Source organism: Callionymus lyra, chromosome 3, assembly GCF_982586985.1.
Source record: "Callionymus lyra chromosome 3, fCalLyr1.hap1.1, whole genome shotgun sequence".
Classification (NCBI taxonomy): Eukaryota; Metazoa; Chordata; class Actinopteri; order Syngnathiformes; family Callionymidae; genus Callionymus; species Callionymus lyra.
The window spans coordinates 19,389,352-19,408,949 of NC_141820.1; the positions used below are offsets into that span (position 1 = coordinate 19,389,352).

Consider the following 19,598-nt stretch of genomic DNA (forward strand, 5'->3'; position numbering starts at 1 on the left):
CCTGTGTGTGTCTTTCTCTACCCCCTACCCCCCAAAAAGAACGACAGATGAGCCGTGAGAAAATGAGCCCAAAAATTGAAACCACTTCGGAGGAAAATCAAAGGTGGATATTTCATCACGCACTTCTTTCATCTCCTGCAAAATGCAGCGGCGAAATGGGTCCGAAAAAGCGGGCCGACGTGATGTAAATCACTGGCATTACTTTCATTTTTTGCAGGAAAGAATTGACATCGAAAGTATATCGGGGACAAATGTGAGAAAGACAGATTACACACAAATGTGAGTATTACAATAGTAACACGTACTCGTCGTCATTTTTTACATCGAATAAAAGGCTGCTTTGCTGATATATGAACAGGAACTTGAGGTCTTCTGCTAAAATGGATGGTTGTTGTCGGACTATTTTCATAACAGTATTGAAAGGTTTGAGGATCACAATAACAACAACAATAATAATAATGATGGTATACATAACTATTGTAATCATAAAATAAACATTAATAAAAGTGAATCGATTCAATTGTAAGACATATATTTTGTATACATTTTATTTTCATCATAAATATTAAAAATATTTTTGGTTCATTTTCTTTTGTAGGAAACAGGACCAATTAATGTGAAAAAAGTTAAAAAGTAAAAATCAGAACGATTGCTTTATGATCAGGTTTAGAGTTCTCGAACTCCTGTGTTGTTCTCAGTATTACCTTGATCTTTAAAGTATGTACTTTTTTGAGTATTGTTTTGATTGTCTAAGCGCTTTGTGACCCTGGTCTCGAAAAGCGCTATATAAATAAATATTACTTACTTACTTACTTATAAAGTTGCATTACATTAAAGTATGTACTTTTTTGAGTATTGTTTTGATTGTTTAAGCGCTTTGTGACCCTGGTCTCGAAAAGCGCTATATAAATAAATATTACTTACTTACTTACTTACTTACATGGGACTCGAGGCTCGGGGGCCTAATATGGCCGTGGGAGTCATTTTATGTGGCCCGTTGGATGATTGGCTTAAATCACGTAAGAGACATTTTTATTTTGATATTGTGACCTAAAATATGCTAGTGTTTATTATTATTATTATTAATAATAATAAAAAGAATAATAACAATAATAATAATAATAATACATCATATTTATTTAGCAGTTTTCGGGACACACAAAAGGATGAGATCACACAAGAAAAAGGTTTAAACAAGTAAACAAACATTTTAAGATAAGATAAGGAACAGATATTATCTACCACTTCATAAAGACATTTCTAGTTAAAATATAAGTAACCCGCGACTCACACTTTATGAGACAATCAGTTTAGTAAAGATATAATCATTTTGGCATCTGTTAAATTCTTATTTTGTGTGATTGAGTTTGACATCCCGGGTCTACATTGTTGAGGTTCAATATGTTTTTATTCAATTAAATTAAAAAAGGGGAAATATTTTTAAAAATGTAAAGTCAGTTTTAGACGTTTTTATATTTGACCGCGCAAACACATATGAAACGCCTTTAGACTAAAGTTCCGGGGCCACATGTTATACATGAACACTTGCACTCCATAAACCGTGACATAAAGTCAATCAAATGACAAAAAATGAAGGTGCTGATCTCTTGTAAACACAATATTTCACGCCATCTTTTTGCCGCATCCATGAAAAAAAAATCATTTTTAAGCATCAAAAATCAAGACGTGTTACCTTGTGTTCTTCTTCTGCGGAGATCCTAGTCCGCTGTGACCCGGAGGACTTGCATATCGTGCTGCGACACTGGAGCGGGACGGAGCAGAGGGAGGGACACTTAACACAATTAAACCACCGACACGGACCGCAGGAATGTTTTCATGTCTTGATGCAATGCTGTGGATAAAAGAAGGCATTCAGGACGAGAGCGGCGCAGAAGGAGCACATGCCTCATGTTCCCTGCCAAATGTGAGTTGAACTTTCTCACATGATGCCTCACATTTGTTTACCGCTACATGCTTATGACTAAACTATGACTGTTGCTCTAAACTCCTGCAGGCGAGGACGACTTCAAACGTCGCCGCGGAACTTTCCTCAATCTGCTTGTTGGAATCGTTTAAGGGAATTTCTGCTCACAAACAAACCCGCAAGAGCCGAGGTGAGGGAAGTGCTGCCGCGGCCGCCGCCGTTTACGAGGCCCTGAGTCACACGGAGAGAGTTCAGAGCCGGAGCTCACAGATGGGCCTTTCCCTCCCCGACAGGAAGTTGTTTACACTCAACAAAGGCATTTGTTTAATCAGCCCACAACTTTGGCTACTACGCCGTTGAGGTCAGGGATACGAAGCTGTGTCTGGAGGGAAAGTTGGAGAGGATGTTGCCCACATATGACACATGGTCATGATTTCATTCATTCATTCTCGGTTTAATTAAGAGAAAGATGAATATCAAGGCCCTTGAGCAGATTTAAAAAGGCCTTCCTTGTTATCAAATTTGCCAAACTACATGAATCATTGCTAGCTTTATTTAGGACGCATTCATTCTAGAGTGTGTTTTCCGGTTATGGAATTTTCTTCTTGTCGCTTGAATAATCAAAAACATATGATGGAGTTTCAAAATGCAACCGAAACACTTTTTGCTTCAGAGTAATACTGGAAATTTTAATAAGAAGGTTCTGTATTATTCTCTCCTAGTTGCAAGTAAAATAGTTGTGACTTTAAACCAAGTATGATCTCTGATATCTATTTTTTTTAAGTCAGATTCCTAACCTGACAGATGGTAATTAGACAACACCAAAATAAAATTAAAAAATACAACTTTTAAAGGACAGACATGCTTTTTATGACAAAATCCCAAAATTTGTATGAAAAGACCACATAGTGTGAATGAAAATCCATGGTTGTTGAATATGTTTTTTCCTTTGAAATGCATTGAAATGAAATGAAATAAACATTTATATTTTGTTGTACATAAATGAAGTGCAGTTAAGATGTGAAAATATTGCTCCAGGATCCAAAGTAAAAACACTCAAACATCCTCACACACACACACACACACACATATGCTCAGACAGAACCCAGACATGTTGTAAAATGGCCATTAGGGATGGATAGTAATGAACTATGTAGATGAACAGACACATGTTGAGCAGCAGCCTTTGATATTAAGTGCACAACAGTTACAGTTACCTTAAAATTCAATGTTGAAAACTACCATAGTAGTTGAAAAAAGTTGAAAACAGATGCATTTCTGGATTATTTAAACATCCTGAGAGCTCATGCGTTAAAGCAGTTGCTCGATCTGGTGGTTCTGGATTGAAAATTGATGGCAGCAGTTCCAAGTGTTTATGGAGCCATTATGATGAATCAGAGAAAAAGTTTTTAAGGGTCAAGCAGTGACTCTTGAAGACTTCTTGGACAGAAGAGAAGGAACCCAATGACCCTCCCAGCTGCAGTACCATGTTGCATCAATGTGTAGCACACACTCTGTAGAACATTCTCAGTCATTCTTCAGTTCATCTCTTTCGCTTTCCCAATCTGCACAGACTGTTTTCTCAGTCATAAAGTCGAGGACCAGGAGGCATGTGTCACATGGTGAGTGAGGACAGTGTGGACTGTAAGAACGGTCTCTGTTTTTTGTTTTGAACTAGAAGACACTTTATATTTAAAACTACTCAAGGAATGTCATGTTTTAGCTGATGGTAGTTAAACTTAACACAACAGTTTAAATAAGTTTTTTTTTTAAATACTTTTAGCTACTTTTGACCATGTAAACCAATTCCAACATTATTTTAAATCTAAAACCCGGATTAAGAATGATTTCGCTTCATTAACTGTCCTTCTAAAGAATTGTTAACGGTAGAAAAAGTAAGATCAAGTTGAAAACAAAATGACAAACGATCTATTTTGAGACGTGTCAGCGTTTCAGCTACTAATGGTTGTTAGCAAGTTATGGCTTGAACTGATCCATCCATCATTTCTTCTGACATTCAGGGGTCAAGCGGCGCTGGTTCGAATCCCAGTCCCAACTTGCTCGTCAGCACTTTATCACTGATCACACAGACGTCGACCAGAACCAACTGACACTGACAGAAGACTTCCCTTTTAACCTTAAATATCAATATAATTGACGAAATATGTCGAAACGTATGAAGTTTTGTTTAAGTTAAATAATTGCAATTTAATAAATGGTTGCTTAAGTGTGAAAAAGTCTCGCTGTCACGTTTTATAATCAGTTTTATATTTCAATGTAAATGATTGTCACTTCTGATTGAGGAAATATAAAAATTATAATAATGGGATATGGAATTAAAACTGTCACCTATACAACAAATATAATAATAAATAATATTAATTATGCTAATCTTCATGAATATAAAAAAGAATAACATGCAAATCGGCAATAAGAACATTTAAAAACATTTAAAAATTCATGTTGGTTTAAAGCAATAATAATAATAAAGTTATGAAAATTCAACGTTATTTACGTCAGAAATTCAAATAAAATTCAAGATAATGTGACGTAACATTGATGCGGGGGTTTTGAAAGTTCTTAAGTTTTAACTTTAACTGAATATAAATGATATTAGTACAAAAACATGCATTAATAATATGAACTTGATTCATATGACAGAACAAATGGTGGGGCTGGATAACATTATTATTAATCCGTCAGGTTCATGAAAATATCAATATATAGTCTCTGTGTATGATATTTCAGAGAAATATCAACTTTTTTTTCTGTCCTATCCAACATTAATTTTGTTTAACAGTCAGTATTTGTTAACAAACAGACAGGAAAAGAAGACTTTAAGCTCTACTATATCGGATGAATCTTGATTTAATCTCGTCAATTAGTCACTCGCTAAAACTCAACTGACAACACAGACTCGGCAAATACATCTCAGCAGTAACACCATGTTGGCACGACACACAGCCACACTAGTACCTAGGAGACGAGTTGGGTTTGACCTGGGTACCCGCCCTCCCATACGGTGAGCGGCTCTTCCTGTCGCGAGACACGGCGGTCGGCAGGCGAGAGGAACGCCACACCGTCGGGTCGACCTGTTCTCCTCTGGACATGGCGACTGGAAGAGGGGAGCAGCCCCCCTCGGGAACCAGCGGAGCTCCGGTGCAGGACTTCAGAGCCGCGAACGCTCGCTTCAATGAGGGAGATTTCCCTTCTAGTCAGAGCCGCCGAGACCCTGCCCTGGACCAGCAGGTGCCGTCTATAGAAAGATCTCGCTGGAGGCTAAATATGTGCCAGCGTGAGAGTATGTGGGTGTTTGTGTTGAAACCAGAGACTGATAATTGGAACATCTTCATTTTAGATAACATAAGCTTGATCTAAAGATAAAAAAACCAACAACATTACAACTTAAACAGCCAAACTAGCTCTTAACAGAGAGTTCCTGACACTTTGATAAACAGAAAAGAAAACTATATATAGCAAATTTAAAAAAGTGGATAGATTTCTATTTTTAACGTTAAATATTATCGTTTTCATTTAAGTGAATGAACAAGAATCAAAAAGTTTTAAATATACTGTACATCAAGAAGTATTGCAGTTGTGATGTTATAAATTGTTTTTATTTTATGTTCCCAAAATAGAATTTCTTTTTTAAAACATAGCATTTTTATTATTGTTTTAATTATATTTTTATAAAAATTATTATCAATATTTTAATTATTAAATGTGATACTTTACCAGAACAGTCTTTTTTTTTATATTTATTTAAAGAATGTAATATAATAGAAACGGGCAATAACAATAAAACACCATAATAAAATAATAATACTGTACTAATACTTATAATAGTAGGAAGAAAACAACTAATATATATATTAATATTGGTAAATTAAACGTTAAAAATTAAAAAAAAAAGAAGAATGAAGTTAAGACATGTGGCGTCAAATGCAGTGTTTTGTACTAGTAACAAAACACAAAACTGCTGATAAAAATTAATAAACTAATGAACATTCTAAATATATTTATTTCTGTAAAAATGTGTATAATTCAAAATGTGTTTTATAAAGGCAATAGCATTTTTTTTACGGGATAAAATTTGTGAGAGACTTATAGTAATTCACCTTCATCTCAGTTCCAACAGCAGCGATAAACAGATAAAACTGACACAGAAAATCAAAAGCGATCGTGAGTTTGTTGATCCTGCTGAAGCCCGACTGAGCAACGATCCATTGAAACTCTCGACGTTCCGTCCCGAGGGAAACTAATTACGCCGACTGGCCCTTAAACACTGGGAGATTAATGAGTGGCTTTATCGCCGACAGACACCGACCGCCCCTCTGACCTCTGCCGTGGCTCCCAGCATTCACGTGTGATTAACTTCTCGGACCCGGGCGAGTGACATGTCACGGGGGCAATTTGGGATAAATTAAGGTGCTGCCTTTTCAAACTCTTTCACGTTTCAGAAGTTTTAAGTCCACAGTGTTGCTGTGGAACTGTGGCGTGTTTCGAATGGGTTTGATCAAGTGGGACGGGATCTCCACCTGTTGTTGTTGGGGGGTGGGGGGGGGGGAGTAGGAGTCAGCTGTGCCCCGAATAACCCTTCACACACACACACACACACACACACACACACACGATACACTGACCTACTATCAGATCAAAGTCTTTACAATGTCATATTACATACACACATTCTGTAAACGGACTGATCTCATTGCAGATCACGCACTCATGCACTGTAGCAAAACAAAGAGCAAACTTGATCAGGAAGAATTGAATATTCTGCATGACTGACATGTCGGTCATTTCTGAGTCTATTTACATCCCTGATGACGCACCCACTCCAGAGTCATTAACTTCCAACGAACAGCGACCGTCTTATAAAAGATTATTATTGATAGCATGAGCTTCGACAGTTGGTCTGAACAACACGTACAGAGTAAACCAAGTAAACCAAGAAGAAAGATAGTGGAGTTCAGGCCGTTTCTAGTCTTGACAGCAAGTGAGAAATCCTTCAAAATATTCCTGGAACCGGGTGGTAATACATCATTCAAAATGTAGTGAAACTAACTAATCTTTTTTGTCACATGTGTAGGAGATAATCTTATTAAGTACAAAGGCAAAAATTTCCAAAAATATAATTCCACGATTCACGACATGCGTTTGCTCATAAATACTAGGTTTGGTCACTGGGTATCTAACTCGCCTTGAGGATTAAACATGTTTACAAGTGCACTGGTTTTAAAGTGCACTTTAAAACGGTGTACATACAGGGTAGTACTGTAACAAATCAAACACTGCAGCTACACACTTACCGGAAATTACTCGACAGCTTCTTCTTCTACTACTTTTTAAGTGCAACCGACCGTTGGAACACTATCGCTGACACTTGACAGCGCTTTTCGCCAATTGAAACAAATTATTAAGTTGTGTTTCATTTTGTTATTTCTGTTGTCGTGTTGTTTTGTGGTAAAATTAGTTTTTTCTCAAGACATTTACGCCGGTGTCTGCTCTAAGGACCCACTAAGATGGAAGACCTTAAGTGTCTATCGATCCAATTAGAAGTGTCACAGGGACACAGCCAAAGTCTAAAAACTAAAATGTAATTAAAAATGACATGTCATGAAAGTAGACTTATCTTAATGATTAATTCTGTTTTTAAGTCAATATTTCCTTTTTGGGCTTTGCTAAACCCAAATACTTCTAAGATAGTCCAGACCAAACTAATCCCATTGATTGACATTATTTTAAAACTCCATTGATTCATTCTATTCTAAATCCAGAATTGTATTAGCATTTGTAAGAGATCATTCATGGCAAATCTGGGGACGTGCACAGACAACTGGGAAGCTAATTCCTTTAACAGCAAAACCGATATCTGATGCTGGATCTCTGAGGAAGTCGTTTGAGAAATCCAAAGTTGGCCCTAAGCCAGGGAGGGATCCCAGTGTCTGTTTTTGATCCTACTCAGCAGTTTCTTCACGGATAGATTCCTACAGACTCCTACTTTGACAGAGAACATTTCACTTTGGATTGTCTGGTTCAAGCTTTAAAATAACCCCCATTTTTTTTATATACATCTAAAGAGGACTTTTAACCACGTTGCAGTTACACTGTTCTGACACAGGGGGAGCTAGAAACAAACCAGTTCAAATGCACTTATAAGCAGTAACAAATATGAGGAGGATGGTGGGAGTTATGGGAGGATCATGAGATCATGTGAGACATTCGTTGAGTACTGTGTGTTGGAACAATAAATAAACAATTATTCAATTATATTTTCCCAAAGTAGTAAATGATGATTTCAGACACAACATGGTCGTATCTATCATAAAGTCAAAGTTATTAAGCACCAGAAAGGGATGAAACTGTTGAGTCGAACCCCTCACCTGGACTGCATGTCTTGCGTCTTGCTGGCGGGCGGCGTGGTGCTGCTGGTCTGCTGGCTGAGCTCCACCAGCGACTGATAGTACTGCTGCTGCTGCTGCTGCTGCTGCTTGTAGCGCGAGAGGATGAAGAAGAGACCCAGGATGCTCTTCAGGTTGCCATTCCTGATCTCTGCAGGGAGCACATGTGAAGAAGGAGAGGCATGTTAACTTCAGTCATGCGTGGATCAAGCGAGCGCACACGGTTATTTAAGCCACTAAAGTTGTAAACCCTGCAGACAGACGGGCTCACAGGCTCTTCTCAATGATGTCAAAGGGTCTATTGAAAAAATAGAAATCAAGGACATTTGGGAGCAAACAACAAGCTGCATTTACTACCTTTCATTAAAAGAAATGGATTATGAAACCATTTCTAAAACACTGGAGGTGACATGACATATTAAAGTGCTCATGTTTTTTGGGCATATTTGGAATTATAAGTTGATTTATGGATTTGATTTACAAAAGCTGAACAAAGAGCAGCATTGCTTAGCTTTATGAATTGACGTCATTGTAGAAAATATTTCAAAATCTAAAAGAAATTCTTAAAAGAGAATTATGGGACTGACCTTAAAAATAGGGGCAAAAATAAGAATCACAAGGTTTTGTATTACATGGGAGGAGGAATCAATGAGCCTTGGAAATGTCAAGTCTCTGACGCACCAGTTCGCTTCCCTAGACATGTGGAAGTTGAATTCTACAAGTGGGTTCATCTTCGACGTGAAATTGTAGAAAAACATTCAACTTTAGAACTACTGGAAGGTGAAAACTTTCACATCGATTCATCATTGATAATAGATTATAAAGCAGCAAGAGCTTCCAGGATGTTTCTTGTTGGTAAAAGAAAATGAAGTTTATTCATCATTTTTTATGATATTTTTATATCATTAATTACTGCTATGTCCAAATTTACTTAGCTGTGAAAGTACCACAGGACATTTTGCACCTACTTCTTGTATGGATAATAAATAATATAGACATAGATGTAGATGTAGATGTAGATATAGATATAGACAGAGATTGAGACAGAGACCTAGACATGGATATACAGTAGATGTAGATGTAGATGTAGATATAGATATATATATAGATATAGATATAGATATAGATGTAGATGTAGATGTAGATGTAGATATAGACAGAGATTGAGACAGAGACCTAGACATGGATATAGAGTAGATGTAGATGTAGATGTAGATATAGATATATATATAGATATAGATATAGATATAGATGTAGATGTAGATGTAGATATAGACAGAGACAGAGACCTAGACATGGATATACAGTAGATGTAGATGTAGATATAGATATAGATATAGATATAGATATAGATATAGATGTAGATGTAGATGTAGATGTAGATATAGATATAGACAGAGATTGAGACAGAGACCTAGACATGGATATACAGTAGATGTAGATGTAGATGTAGATATAGATATAGATATAGATATAGATGTAGATGTAGATGTAGATGTAGATGTAGATGTAGATATAGATATAGACAGAGATTGAGACAGAGACCTAGACATGGATATACAGTAGATGTAGATGTAGATGCAGATGTAGATGTAGATATAGATATAGATGTAGATGTAGATGTAGATGTAGATGTAGATGTAGATATAGATATAGATATAGGTAAAAGTAAAAGTAGAGATAGAGACGTAGACGTAGACGTATACATTAACTTTGACATAGAGATAGAGATAGAGATAAAGACAGAGACAGAGACAGAGATATACAGTAGATATAGATATACTGTAGATATAGACAGAGACAGAGACTGAGACAGAGACAGAGACAGAGACAGAGATATACAGTAGATATAGATATAGATATAGATATAGACAGAGACAGAGACATAGATATACAGTAGATATAGATATAGATATAAACAGAAATAATAATAGATAAATATGAGAAATAATGATAAAAATAAAATGACAATTTAAAATGTAAATAGTTGCAACCACTTTTATCGAGAATATATTGGGTTGCGTTGAAAAAGTTATAAATAATTATAAATATAAAATGTAATAAGATAGTGATCTGTCTGAATATTATTTACTTTCAGTTGTTTTCAACTATAAATAAATGCGTACAAATTAAAGGTTGGAGTTTTAAAAAATATCACTTCAGAAATATAAAACTGGGAAAAAAGATAAGAAAACTTTTATTGCCAGTGTTGCCCTGAAATTCCTTATGTGGTGACAACATAAAATGACATGTAAATAATAAATATATAATGATTAAAATATTCATTAAAAGACAACAAAATACATATAATTAATTAATTAAACAATATTCATGATATATTTTCGGTAAATAAGATGACAAGTACATCATGGACATTTTCACCAAAAAAGTACATGTCGTAAAAAGCAGGTTTTTGATCGAAGGCAAGAGTTTATCCAAACTTCTGTCTAATGTTTAGTCATAAACCTCACTATGATTGAAGCATATTTCAAACATTAATGAACTCATGTTTGTACCCAATTTTTTCCCTCCTATTATGATATTCATGAATTGTTCATCGAAAAGAACAACTTTGACAAAACTGAACAACACAAAAAAACAAAGCCGAGCCAGCAGGAAGGATTGATCGCTGCCCACTAGTTAACGCAGCCATTTGTGAAATGGACTTTTTAAATCAAACTGCGAGCAGACGCGCCGAGACTCGGGGAGAAAAGCCGAAGCTGACACAGGAGTTTTGATTCGATTTTTCAATCAGCCGCTCGTTCACAGCTCGTGGAGAAAGTTGGAGATGATTCATCAGAGCGGCTGCAGGCAGCACGGCAGTAGTTTTGTTTTAGTGGAGAGTTGACGGTGCAGATTCATCTAAACATGGCTGATGAAACTTCGGAGGAGGCTTTCTCGAGCCTCTTGGCAAAGACGTTTGTCAGTAAGAAGGATGGCTTGATCTTGAAAATACTCATCTCTGGCTTCAACCATTTGTTGACCGGCCTGTTAGTGCCAACGCGACTTGACATGAACATTTGAAACACTCGTAATAAGCAGAGAATCGTGGCTTTGCGCTCATACAACTGTCTTTACGGTAGCACTTTCGCAGTAGGACCACACATGATTCAAGAGTCGGACAATAATGACACTTTTCCAGTGATGTACAGTATGTCAACACGGGTTGAGTTCGCTGACAGTGAATGAGACGAAAGTCTGAAAATTATTGTTAGGTGAGATAACTTGTAACCAAATAAAAATAAATATTATCTTCAGTTTTATTTGAAGTCCTACCAGGTGAAACACCAGGGTTTTAAACTAACAACCGAACAATGATAACTGAAGAAGGAAAGAAAGGAGGTCAAACTGATGAAACAAAACTCCGGCAGTAGCACGGGTGGGCTGGGTAACCCCCTTTTATCTTCAGAATCCTCTTTAAATGCCAGGCGTGGTGAGTCAAGACTGTTTTTAGTGCATGACATGGGGGGTTGCTGTGTACTCGGGGCTCTTGGTCAGTATGTCAGGCGCTCACAGAATCCTACTGTTGCAGAGGTCAAGGTTACGTTAACCTCGTTACAGAATCAACAGGGGGTCTGAGGTCTGGAAAACATCTGGTTGATTAATGTTCAATGCTAAACTCTTCCCAGTTATTAGCAGGGATATTGAAATCTTAACACCAGATAATCAAGAAAAGGTGTATTTTGGCCTGAATAAAGGTGATGAAAGGGACTATTAAGAGGTGATTATTGAGTGGGGTGTCATGATGGTGAAATCGTTGGTTCCTTATCTGTATTATTTCATCTTACTTCAGCTCGATTCCTGTTACAAGGAGGCGAAGCTTTGAGCCTGAGTCACCATTTTCACTGAATCCTTGAAATGATTTAGTTACTCATAATAAAACCAACCATATGCTGCACCATCCGCGGGGAAAGGGGTGAAGTAAAAACACTGATTCCCTCAAGGTTTCCCTTAATCACACACATTATCAGACAATTAAAAATCCAAGAACACGTTTGGCTTCCATCATCAGTGTGAAACATCTGCCTGTCAAGAAGCCAGATCCCATCGCCATGATGTTTAAATCAAATTGTTGCCTTTATTTCCCAACGACAGACCTAAAAAGGCATCTTCACTCTGGGAAAATCTATATTGACGATAAGTATTCAGATATTCACATTTTAAAGTCATGTTCTGGTACCCCAGACTCATCAGAGAAAGCAAATGAAATGATGTATCTTACCCTCCGCTGATAGCCCTTGTACATTCACTCCTCTGGCATCCAAAAAATTGAGACAAGCGTCCACATTCTCAATCTGCAAGAGATAAATTAAAGAAGATGAGCACATGGCAGAGAGCTGAGACAAAAGACAGACACAGCAGGAATGTGACGAGACTTAAAAAATTCAATCTCTCAGGCCGCGGGGCTCTGAGGAGCAGACCATTACTGTTAGGAATAAAGGATGTGATTGTGTGGTCATTACCGGACACCCGCTCGACCTCTAAAGCCGGCTGCGCGATACACTGACCACAGTGTATAACCACCCACGCAGTCCTGGCGATGTTGGCCATCGCATATTTATCACACCCGTTCAGTAATAACAAGTCGGCAGCACGTGAGCGCCGCACGTTCGTCCGTACACAAATGACCCAATAGAAGAAACCCGAGTAATTGAGTCTTTCCTCTGTACATTTATACATGGCAGCAACACTTGACAGGTGTCATACATTAAAATGTCATCCCATAAAACTTTTCATATCTAAACATTTTCAAGATTACAAAAAACTATGAAACTTGTATTACTTATTTCAAATCAAAAATACAATTATATAACAGGAAACCATTGAAGGTTTGGAAATACATGAATTCAACATATAGAGATCCATTACTTGAATGATTTTCTTGGCAAAAATAGAAGTGGTAGTTAGTAGAATGATCCACAATAGCTTCAGCTTATAGGTTTCCTAACCTAAGGAGATAAAATGTTAAGGGGCCATAAGGGCCATAAATGGACTTCAGGAAGTTCACTATTGGAAAACATTTGAGCCTGTGGAAATATTGCACTGTAATCAATGGATTGCGTGTACTTCTTAATGTACAACAGATGCACTACCGCTACATTGACACTGCATGTATTCTGCCATGATTCTTCCAATTTATATTTCCACCGAGTTGTTAAGAAGTCGGGTCAGAACTACCTGTTGAACAATGTTGCATGTTTATCTTTAAACATGTTTAAATAACATGATAAAATAGAAGTATTCAACAAGTAGTCTGGTCAGTAAATAGAACACATAGTTAGTGTGACAACATATTGTTTACGACAATCGACGACACGGTGGCACCGCGCTCGCAACCATTAGGCGACACTGACATACATTTCCAGCCTTAGACACCAGACATTGGTTATCCGAGGTCATGTCAATATCTCTCTCTCAAGAAAACCCTTCTAGCTTTTCTGGGATATCGTTTAGGTGTTCCTAGGAAACAAACTAGGCTCCTCCGACAGGTCCTCCAGGTCTCCCCTTCCCATTTGATTTGCCCGTATCGCCTCCCAAAGAAGAAGTCAAGGAGGCATCCTAAAAGAGGGCCTAAGAAACCACACTGGTTCTATGAGGTCTGCTGTGAACTGGAAAATTAATTTCCCAAAGTAGATCTTCACGGAAATAATAAAGTGCATCTAATCTTATCTAATCTAATCTAATCTAATCTTCCAGTGTGTCTTCAAAAGGTATCAATAACTACATACGAACAAAATAAGACGTCCTTCTGGTGGACCTGACGAAGATTCTTGAAAGACCGGATTTGGACTATCGGCAGCTATTCTAAGATCAAAATGAACGGTGGATGTATCGTCATATACTAGTGTATTAATCATGTTGTGTCTACACATGCTCCATGGATAACAGGAAAGAGACATTGAATTGTTGTCGACCCTGCGATCTGTGTGGGCCATGTCAGGTCATGAGGTTGCAGTTATGAAAGGATGCTAGAGAGGCTGACAGCTTCATAAGCACAGGGTTCGGCCTTTAAAGCCAACAGGAGGTGGTTTATGTTCAAGTGAGAGGTCAGAGGTGTTCTCTTGAGTGTAGTTTATCTCTGGCCTCCAGGAAATGAAGATTCATAAGCTTTGACCTCTTGTCGCCATTTGGAAACATCATCTTTCTATAAACGACTATTTGTTCGAAAGGGAGGCTGGAGTCACCTCATGTATTGACTTGTTTAACTAGCAGCTGATGGATTATAGTCATTAGGCAAAAATAGTGTTGGGAAATGAAATACATTTTTATCCGTCTCATACATTCGACTCCGTTAATGTAAAGCCTCACTTACCCTCAGATTATGAGCAGATACACAACGATTTCAAGGACATTTTGAGAAACGTTGATATTGGTCGAAATTGTTTTTTAAATGAATTACTTTCTAATTAACCATGTGGACCCAAATATATTTCTGAAGTAGCCGTCACTCTTTTAATTAATGGTTGTGGCACGATCATTTGAAATAATAATAAATAAAAAAAATCAGAAAATAACAGCCACTATTTGTCCAAATAATCATAATTAAAAACAACTATTAATGATATCGATTGACATTTCAAGGGTAAACAGGAGTTTTCTGGTCGGCTTCCAGCTTGAAGGGTTTACTTTAGGAACTCTGTTTTCCTCCCACAGAGATTGATTGAAAAAGTCTAGATTTTCTCTAAGTTTGAGTGTTTATCTCTGTCTGTGACATACTGGTGTCCCTGCCTATCGCCCTAAATAGCTGGGATGGGCTACAGCCCCTGGTGGCCCGGATTAGGGAATAACCAGTAGAAAAATAATGGATGGTAATGGAAGGTATAAATAAATGCAGGAGAATAACATTGGGTAGTAAATATGGTTAGTGATAAAGTTAAATACTAAAAGAAACTAAAGCAAAAAATAGGAAAACATTAATATAATATCCTTATAAATATCCAAACTTAAATGTGACAATAAACTTTTCCCCAGGTCTGTTAGAAAGTGTGAATTCAATTGAAAATAAAATCAGTGATTTCAACTGATTCACTATAATATAACACTTACAGAATAGAAACTCACTCACATTTCCAACCTTCTCCTAAGTCTCCTCCCGACACAGTCACTCCACACACATGTTTCCTGCTGCTAGTGTATCTTTTTATGATCGACCCACACACAACTTTGGGAGACATGTGTGATGCAGGAACGCTCGTAAATTTAATTGGATTGACACAAAAGGTTCAACGTGTGGGAGTTCTCAGAGCAGGACTTTTTAGATGTATGTCCTACATATGTACGTTTTCCAAACACTCCAGGTTCAAATCAACCTCACGTCTTTCAACGTTTATGAGTTGATAAAAAAAAAAAGGGGTGAACTCATAAACACATTGCTTTGTGCTGGAAACACCTCGGCTCGCTATTTCAAAGAACATTCCAGTAAAAAAGAATGCGACACACCGAGGGATTGAGTCGTAACTCCTAAATGACGTTAACAGGCGGGATATTGATTGAAGGTGTCGACGACTGGAGCGCCACTAAAGCTCCACAGGGTTTCTGCTGATGTTTAACTGCTGGAATTTGTGGGAGGTTTGGATCTTTTTTACAGAACCGGCATCATTTATTTTTCCGCTGCAAACTGGCACTATTGTTAACTGACTGCAATCTGTGAAAGCATATCGGGAGGATGAGGACGGCTTCAATGCATATAGAAGGAAAACCACATTTAAAGTGCACATGTGCTCCTAAGACTGTGGGAAGGAAACCATCTCGCTAAGGCGCGGAACAGTAATGGTAGGGGAGCTGCTTGGCGATAATCAGTTTCAATTAAGAAATGTAGCGCTCAGTGAGCCGCGTGGCGAATCAAACGATCCTGTTACAAATGACACAGGCAGCTGAACGGAGGAAATCTCGCAGCGTGGCTGAGAGACATGAGGTTTGCTGAGCATGAAACCGCAAAAACTGTAGCGCGACCTGCACCTCAACTGCTGTCGGCAAATTTCCGTGAAAATCCCGGAACTCCAGGGCTTTGACAAAACTTGACTCATGTCGCCCGTCGACTCATAAAAGATGTCTTACCTAAACTTAAAAAAAAAAAAGTATTACAAATTTGAATTTAGTGTCTGTGTTAAAGTGATAGTTCACCGAAAATTCAAATTTCACTCATTTTCTACTCGCCCTCATGTTGACTAAGGGTTGGGAATATTTCAGTATATTTTTTTCTTTTTAGAGTTATAGGTTAAAAAGTATGTTTATTTTAATGTAGCGACTGGATCTCAGTTGTCTTCGTCTTCATTTACGTCCAAAAATACACTTAAAAACATCCAAATACCTCCATACCTTTGTAACTTCTATCCTGCATTAAAGCCTTGACAAGAGGAATTGTTCCGGAAAAACTAAAACAAATCTATATTTAAAGCTGTTTTTTAGCGGAAGGTGATAATCTAGCAGCCTTAATCTTGTGCCTGCGCACTGACACTGATAAATTCAGCTTGAAACAAACTTAAAATATACAGACTTATATAGGTTTTCTTGGAACAATTCCTCTTGTCGAGGCTTCAATACAAGATGGATGTTAAGACGAAGACAACTGAGCTCCAGTCGCTACATTAAAATGAACATTTTTTTCTATGACTCTAAAAAGGAACAGACTACTGTGAAAATAAAACACAAGCTTTAGTCAACACTTTAAACCTTTATATATTTTCCCCAAATTTTTTTTTAACTATCAATATTTTTTAAGGGTGTTTCCTTGTTTTCAGGACTTTCCCAATTTATTTAAAAGGGTACTAATAATACTAAGGTTGGTCTGGACCCCTACATCATGGACCAGACCAATACCTGCAGTTGAGAAAGTGGGCTGGAGTCTGGACCAGATCATCACTCAGTCGATTGCTGGGTTAAACAAAACTTTGTTTGAAAGAAGAAAAGTGAACGTTGAAAGTTCCAGGTACCATCATCTGCAGAATACTGAGCTGAACAAGCCGATGATCTGCTCATGACATAATGAGTGACAAATGTAGGTTAAAAAGGTACTTGTAAAAATATACCAGTTGATTTATAAATGTAAGGACCTTGTTATGACACACCACCAACAGAGACATTAGATAATATGACCAACCTACCTTGGAAACATTATTCAATGACACTAAAAGTTGCTTTATGATAGACAAATTAAGAAAGAAGTGTTCCAGTTACTTCATAAAAATTATATTGAGCTCCTTGAACACCAAAGCTTAATGGCCTGTGGCTTTGCTCATATTCTGCATATCTGCAGGATAACTTTGTATTTAGATCATCAACTGACTGATAATGAAAGCACATGATGCAACTGCCTATTAGAAATGGGCCAGACCACTTCCTGTGGGACACCGAGTTATCTTCTCCAGGACAGAAGTGGAAAACCAGGCTATAAGTGATTTGCAGCGGAGAGAACAGCTGATAATTGTGGGGTTTTACTCCAAAATGCTGAGCATCCCCCTGGAAAGAACATACCAAATAAACCAGTTATTAGCCCTTTTTTTTTATTTTTATTTTTTAAATCTGATGACTCAAGCCCTAGAACAAGAAGTATTTTACGAGTCATCAGATGACTCAGTGGATTTTTCTTTCCAGTCATTTTAGCCTGCTAAACTTGTGATTATGTTCTCAATGCTGTCATTGTTTGTTATTTTCACACCATCATCAAAATAGATTCCAAATCGAATCCCTGTGGTTGGAAATTAAATTTGGGGTTCAGAACGTCTGACTCAGAATATATTCTGCTTCGACCATCTGATAATAGAAATCAACATATTTAGAAAAGAAAAAAAAAGTTTGTAATTGATGTTTCACCGAGTCAAGCTGCTAGAAACATGTCTGTGTGTCTATTAGTCCCTCTTGACACTTGGAAACCAATTAGCCGAGCTCATCAATCACACTGGACCGCATTACTGAGAAGTTTTTCCACACTTTGAATATGCTTCATTAATAAGCGCGGGTGAGTTGAGCTGATTAGAAACACAAACATTAGTATGCTGACACGGTCCAACTCCGGGGCTGCTGATGAGTTCAAGCTTAAATCATCCTGCTGTGGGCGGCTTATTACCTTCGGCACGTCGCTGCGTCTGTTAACAAACAAAACGTTTCTCAGGGCCTCTCTCTCTCTCTCTTGCCAAACACTTATCTTGTCATCTTCCACTCAATCCCCAACTCTTTTTCTTCATCGCAAACAGTCCATTGCCTCCCCCCTCACCCTGCTCCATCACTCTCAATGTCCCCCAGGAAGACAAGCCGCTGACAGACAATGAATCAGACTGATATGCAAAAGTAGGAGTTAGCATACGTCCTTTTCACGATCCGGCTTTCATCACTCATCGATGTAAAAAGCACAGGCATTTGCGTTGGCACTTGAGGAACCGCTCCTCTCCATATTGACTAATAGTGATCGCCAGGCATTCTGACCGAAGGACTTCACCCCCGTTGAAAATAGTTTTCTTAAAACTCCATCATGCAGTCGTTCCACGTTGGAGAACTCATGAATTTAAAAAAGCCAGAGCCAATCGCCATGAATCCACAGGGATCCACAGATCGCAGAAATTGCATCCCTTCAATCTAGGTCCTCGTGTTTAGGGAGACCATCACTGTATTATTTACCAAAATAAAAACACCAAACACATTCAGGATAAAATAAAGGAGTGGCAAAAGAATACATTTTTACGTGAGTCAGATCTGCAGTTTATACATCGGCCAATTCCTACTGGTAAACCGGTGAAACTTTGTATCATTGAACACAAAAAAGAAGAAACATATTTAAGATACGTACAATGAACCAGTTTAAGTTCCATTGCACTGACTTAAAGATGTAATAAATGTTTGTTAAAGCAACAATACGCACATTCAATAAAGTTTTTTCTGGCGACCCCACATGTCTGAAAAGTGTTACTGCAATTCCCCCAAATCTCAGAGCGTGATAACCAAAAAAAGGGTTTAAAAAAAAAGAAGCAGATCAAATCTTTTATTATTTGATTCTAGTTCTTCCTGGTAACCCTGGTAAGACCCTCAGACCCTGAAACACTGTCTCTGACCCACTGCTGAAAACCGACCAAGTTTACAAGACATGCTTGTTCATAGCTAAAGAACCGGTACAGTAAATATGAAAAGTAAATATTGTTGCGTTTAAGCACATTTTGGAGTCCCCCTCAAGAGCCTCGAATTTTTCTGTCCAAGGAAAGAAAAATCCAAGCTAGAGTCCCCAAAGTCAAGCGTTGAAATTTAAGTTCCTGCCTGATCTTCCCTTTGAAAACCTCACC

The 19,598-nt window shown here is 37.7% G+C and overlaps 1 protein-coding gene across 2 annotated transcripts in view; it reads right to left on the minus strand.

The window, feature by feature from the left end:
• The window catches only part of nav3 (neuron navigator 3), a 158,731-nt gene that overhangs the window by 77,377 nt on the left and 61,756 nt on the right, over positions 1-19,598 (minus strand). For both annotated transcript variants that reach the window (XM_087786858.1, XM_087786857.1), the window contains exons 4-6: positions 12,551-12,623; positions 8,311-8,479; positions 1,694-1,762 (exon numbers count right to left, since the gene is read on the minus strand). In XM_087786858.1, the coding sequence (XP_087642984.1) occupies positions 1,694-1,762; positions 8,311-8,479; positions 12,551-12,623 (311 nt within the window). The remainder of the gene's footprint in view (positions 1-1,693; positions 1,763-8,310; positions 8,480-12,550; positions 12,624-19,598) is intronic.